Below are 5,456 nucleotides of genomic sequence, written 5' to 3' on the forward strand. Positions count from 1 at the left end.
ACCAGGATGGTGTCGATCTCCTGACCTCGTGATCCACCCGTCTCGGCCTCCCAAAGTGCTGGGATTACAGGCTTGAGCCACCGCGCCCGGCCACCACCCTTCTTTTTCCTTTTAAACTGGTCTCATTGCTTGGACCTCTGACTCCCTCAGTCTTCATCTGAGGGTCGCTGGCCTTTTCAGCTCCGGCTCCTACGATAGCCACTCGCCCGCCTCCTCTCCTAGCCATGGAGCCAGCAGCCACTGCCTTCACAGGCCCCAGGCAGGAGGCAACCAGCAGGCCCCGGAGCCAGCTCCCCAGCCCCTCCCCTGCATCGTAGCAAGAGGGAAAGTCAGGCAATTCCTCAACAAAGCAAAGGCCAGCAAGACCCCCAGAGAGTTACCCTGCAGGGCAGCCAGGACTGTCACATATCTGGACTCAAGGAGGCAGCTGTGGGGGCTTCAGATAAGCACCACCCCAGCCCCCACATTCTGTCTGACAGGAAACGGACTCCCAAGAAATCCTGCAGAGAAGCCCTTCGCGGGGAAAGCAGGGCAGCCTTGGAGCCAACCCACCCACTCAGATTCCCCTTGGCCATTTCCTGCTTCCTCCGTGCTTTATTCCCCCTTTCCCTCAATTCCCAGCCTTGGTTTTGAATGTTTCTGAATCAGACTTAGAGGGTCCCTGGCCCCTCACATTCCTTCTTCATCTGAATTCTGGTTTTTAGAGCTCAAAAGCACACAGTTCCAGGCTGTCCTGATTAAATGCAGAGATTGAGACCATCTAATGCTAAGATTATGACCTTAATGACTTGCAGGAAAAGTCATTCAGATTTAATTAATTTTGGTAACCTTAAATCTGCTCAGGACAGAACATTTCTCAGAGCTATGATGTGTGTTTGTGGCATAGAGGATGGTGAAAGGTGGCTTGGATGAAGTTTATTCACTAGTAACTCAGCCAGAAAGTTCCATTAGGATTTTGCATAGCGGATGGGATGAGAGACTGGGTGGGGTATTGTAAGTGGGGGTGGAGGCCAGAGGCCCAAAAGGTGAAACTTTTTAAAAGAGCAAATGTCAAGTAGGGGTTACATTCTCATTTCTACCCACACAAAAACAGTCTTCCCCTACTCTCCTAGGATGCCTTAAAGTGACATGAACAGCCTTAGGAGCATCTGCTTATCCTATTTGGGAAGGTTCTGATTTCTTTTTTAGGAGAAGCCACATCATTGAGAACCCTCCCCCTGTGATCCTTCTCGCCCTCCTGTTCGCCAGCTGCTTTGGGGGAAATTGGGTGCTTCCTCCAAGTCTCTTCCACAACATTAAGATTAGCAGAATAATTAAATACAGTCCTAATTGGGCACAGAGAGAGCTGTTAATTAATGAGCCAAGCTCCGGTCCAGAGCTGCAAATCCACGCTGGCCTGTGAAAACCCAGGCAGAAAAAATGTGCTCCAGTCCTATGAGAAAATTGTCACTTGGCAAAAATAGTTCCTGGTGTAGACACAGGTGTCAAACACATTCCTGTAGCCAGGAGTCACGCGTTAATCCCGCAGCTGAGATCCATGTGTAAATAAGTGAGGTACTTCTCCGCCACTATAGGGACACACGCGGCTCTGCGTTCCCTTCCTACCCCCGCGTCCGCATCCCACTCCCCAGCAGGCTGGCGCCCTGACATCCAAAGTCGCTGCTAAGTGACTGAGTTCCCTAACAACAGCTCCGCATCCAAGTCAGAACCACACCGCCAGCCAGCGAGCGCGCGCGTTGTGTCTGGGAAACTGTGAAACCGATCGCAGCAAACTCTCCCTTCGCCGCCCTCCTGATCGCCACCCCCATCCCCCTACCCCAGAGGCCTCCCCAACCCTTCCCTCCCTACCACCCTCCCTCGGGCTCAGCGCGACCAGTCTGGCTAAGAGAAGGCACCAAGGCCACCGACAGCCACTCACCTCTGCACGAGAAGCAACAGAAGCACTTAGCAAAGAGCCACCCCAAAGAGGGACCTCGGGTGTAAGCCCTGTCGCCGCCCTTCATGTTGCCCCGCCGCCCCAGCGCTCCCGCATGGCACCGGGCGCCAGCCCGGGGTGAGAGCGCAGCGCGGCGGGAAGGAAACTTCAGCGCCAATGCCCGAGAGCTGGCTCCCGCCCTCGCTCCCGCCCTCCCCGCTGGGCTCTCCCCGCACCGCGGCCGGCCGCAGCTCTGACTTACTGGGAGCCACTGCCACCTTGGGAAGCGGGGAGGGGCCGGGCGGGGAGGGAGGGCCTAAGGGGCGGAGTTCCAAGGTCCAGCTGTGCGCAGGAGACCTGGCCAGCAGCGGCCAGAGCCTTATGCAATGCTGTCAGTGGCACCAGCGCTGTGGGCACGGGGCAAATGGGTGGAGTTTGAGCCCTTGGCACCAAACAGGTAGGTACTCCTTATGTGCAACTTCCTCCCCTCAAAGGCCACCACAATGGGCGTTGGCTTAAAAAATATAACTAGATGGGGCCAAAGAGGTGAGAGAGGGGCAGACTTAGAAAGTCCAAGACTCAAGGATGCCCTTTTCTTCCTCGCAGCCTCACCCGTTCCCTCCCCACAGCCTCCTCTGTATTGAAAACACCGTCCCCAACCCTTTCTTTCCTTCTATGTAATGCTGATTAGTAACAGTGATAACAGTGCCTCATCTTGATCAGGTCTCCAACTGTAATGACGTGAAAACACTGGCTTTGGAATCATACAACCAACCTTCAAAGCTCAGTTTTGCCGCCTGCTAGCTGTTTGACCTTAGGCAAGTCACTTCACCTTTTATCTTCAGTTTCCCCATTAAAAAAAAATGTAAAAGAATTCCTATTTTCCACGGTTGTAGATTTTCTTTTTAAAAGTATTTTTTAATAGAGATAGGGTCTTGCTATGTTGCCCCAGCTAGTCTTGAACTCCTGGGCTCAAGTGATCCTCCTGCCTTAGCCTCCCAAAGCATTAGGATTAGAGATGTGAGCCACCACATGCAGCCAATGGTAGAATTTAAAAATATCTATGGATATCTCCCAGAGTTGCTGATTTAGTAGGTAGGAGGTGGGGCCCGAGAATTTGCATTGCTACAAGTTCCCAGGTGATGCTGATGTTGTTGGTACAGGACCACACTGAGACCTACTTGAGATTCAGACTTTTTCCTTGCCTATTTGGCATCTGTCTCCTTTTCTTTTTGTAACAGCATCTTGACTTGTCTTTGAGGAACCAGTCCTACTCCCTTCTCAGGCCATGTTTCTGGGTGTGGCTAACATCCTGTTACAGAGATGAAGTTTAATATTTCCAGGTGAATGAATACCTACAGAAAAACTTCAGATATCTTACTTATGGTGCAACACTGCCATTCACCATCCCCCCTGCCCAATATGCCCAGTAGACCTATCATTCCTTTACTTATATCCCTATCCCTGTCTTTTAAAGCTTTTTCATGTTTCAAGGTCAAGCTTGCTTTCCACAACCCCCTTGAAGTCCACTTGGGCCACACCAGTGGGACCTTTCCACGAACCACTGTATTACTCACAGGATGTCTCTCCCATTCCTTTGTGTCCAGCTTTAGGGCAAAGGGCCTGCTGCAAACACACAATACTCATAAAGAGGGCCTATTCATCAGGAAAAAGGGAAGTTTGTGGGAGGAATGAAAAACAGAAGCTTGATCACCCAGGTAACCAATGCCTTCCTGGAAGAAACACACTCATGGGACAAGGCTTTTAGAAGTTACCAGGATTTGGGGCTTCCTTTCCCAGTTGGAATCATGCTGAGATTTGTGCTTTATTTATCTATGTTACAGCCAGGCATGGTTGCTCATGCCTGTAATCCCAGCACTTTGAGAGGCCAAGGCAGATCACTTGAGCCCCGGAGTTCAAGACCAGCCTGAACAACGCAGGGAGGCCCTGTCTCTACAAATAATAAAAAATAAATGAATAAATACATAAATGAGCGGGTCTTGGTGGACCATGCCTGTGGTCCCAGTTACTTGGGAGGCTGAGGTGGAAGGATCACGTGAGCCTGGGGATGTCAAGCCCGCAGTGATTCATGATTGTGCTGCGGCACTCCAGCCTGGGCAACAGAGTGAGACCCCATCTCCCCCAGCTTACCGCCCCCACCCCAAAAAAAATATGTGCCAAGGCATCTGCCACATGGTTGGGATACTAGTAAATGATCAAAGCATGACCTAATGAGCAACAATAGCTTACATTTATTGGGCATTTATATGCTAAGCAGTTTCCTCCATGTTCTCCATATATTATCTCATTTATCCTCATTTAAAAAACCCTTGTAAAGTAGTTTCCTGTTTTACCTTTGAAGAAACTGAATTAATAAACTATGATGAGGCTTTAATGGTCTAATTCTAAAGAGAAACTCTAAAAAGCTTCGCCCCTTTGGAACAGTAGAACATAAAGTCAAAAATTTACCCTCTATTTCTACTACTGCCATCTCCCTGATGGTTTCTCTTGGCAAGGTTTACATAAGAATGTCACTGTCAAGCAGGAAATGTATCTCTGGTGCTCTTTCTAACATATACAAAAACAGAGAAATGACAGTTCAAATTGCTCATGTTGGCTGGGCACAGTGGCTCACGCTTGTAATCCCAGCACTTTGGGAGGCCAAGGTGGGCGGATTGCCTGAGGTCAGGAGTTCAAGACTAGCCTGGCCAACATGGTGAAACCCCGTCTCTATTAAAAATACGAAAATTAACTGGGCATAGTGGTGTATGTCTATAATCCCAGTTACGCGGGGGGCTGAGGCAGGAGAATTGCCTGAACCCGGAAGGCAGAGGTTGCAGTGAGCCGAGATCGTGGCACTGCACTCCAGCCTGGGCAACAGAGTGACTCTGTCTCAAAAAAAAAAAAAAAAAATTGCTCATGTTGTCTGCACCCAAGATTCCTGATTCACTGACCATCCTGATAATTGGTCAGTCTCATTTTGCCAGGCTGAATTACTGCAGGATCCTTAATCCTCACATAGTTATCCTGGGTTCCAGTTCCGACCCACAGCAACCGGCACTATTATTTAGTTCTCTCTTCCATGTCACCAAAGACAGTACATATTTTGTTTTTCTTGCAAGCCCAGACCAAAAATGTCTGTAAAAATTAACTTTATTTGCTTGTGATCCATAGTATGGATGCTATGGTCTAAGGCTCAGTGTTTGGTTTACCCACCCAATCCATCTCTTTTTACACTTTGGGGGCACTATGATGGGAATTCAAAGATGCTTCAAAATTTCATGGGGAATAACCAGTTTGTTTTTTACTGAAATATTCCCTCTTGGTTTTTGTGTTCAGATAACACTGGATCACTTTTTTTGTCACAATTCTTTGCAAGAGACTAATGACATCATCTTGCAGAAACTGGCTTGAGTTACATGTTTGAGGAAGACCCAACTCTTACTTTAGAAATCAAATACCAGTAGACCCTAAAGTAGTCCACTATAGGCAAAATGGATCCATTGGGCATGTTTCCACTAATACTTTTTTTTTTTTTTTT

The 5,456-nt window shown here is 48.8% G+C and overlaps 1 protein-coding gene across 4 annotated transcripts in view; it reads right to left on the minus strand.

Annotated features, from left to right (window-relative positions):
- Positions 1 to 5,456, minus strand: part of KALRN (kalirin, RhoGEF kinase) — a 643,785-nt gene that overhangs the window by 135,163 nt on the left and 503,166 nt on the right. The window contains exon 1 of one of the 4 annotated variants that reach the window (XM_011950779.1): positions 1,919 to 2,181. The exons of the other annotated variants lie outside the window; for them this stretch is intronic. Within the exon in view, the coding sequence (XP_011806169.1) occupies positions 1,919 to 2,003 (85 nt within the window). The 5' untranslated portion in view covers positions 2,004 to 2,181. Of the gene's footprint in view, positions 1 to 1,918; positions 2,182 to 5,456 lie in introns of those variants that run through there. 4 annotated transcript variants of the gene reach the window in all.

The sequence above is a fragment of the Colobus angolensis genome, unplaced genomic scaffold (genome assembly GCF_000951035.1).
Source record: "Colobus angolensis palliatus isolate OR3802 unplaced genomic scaffold, Cang.pa_1.0 Scaffold31, whole genome shotgun sequence".
NCBI lineage: Eukaryota > Metazoa > Chordata > Mammalia > Primates > Cercopithecidae > Colobus > Colobus angolensis.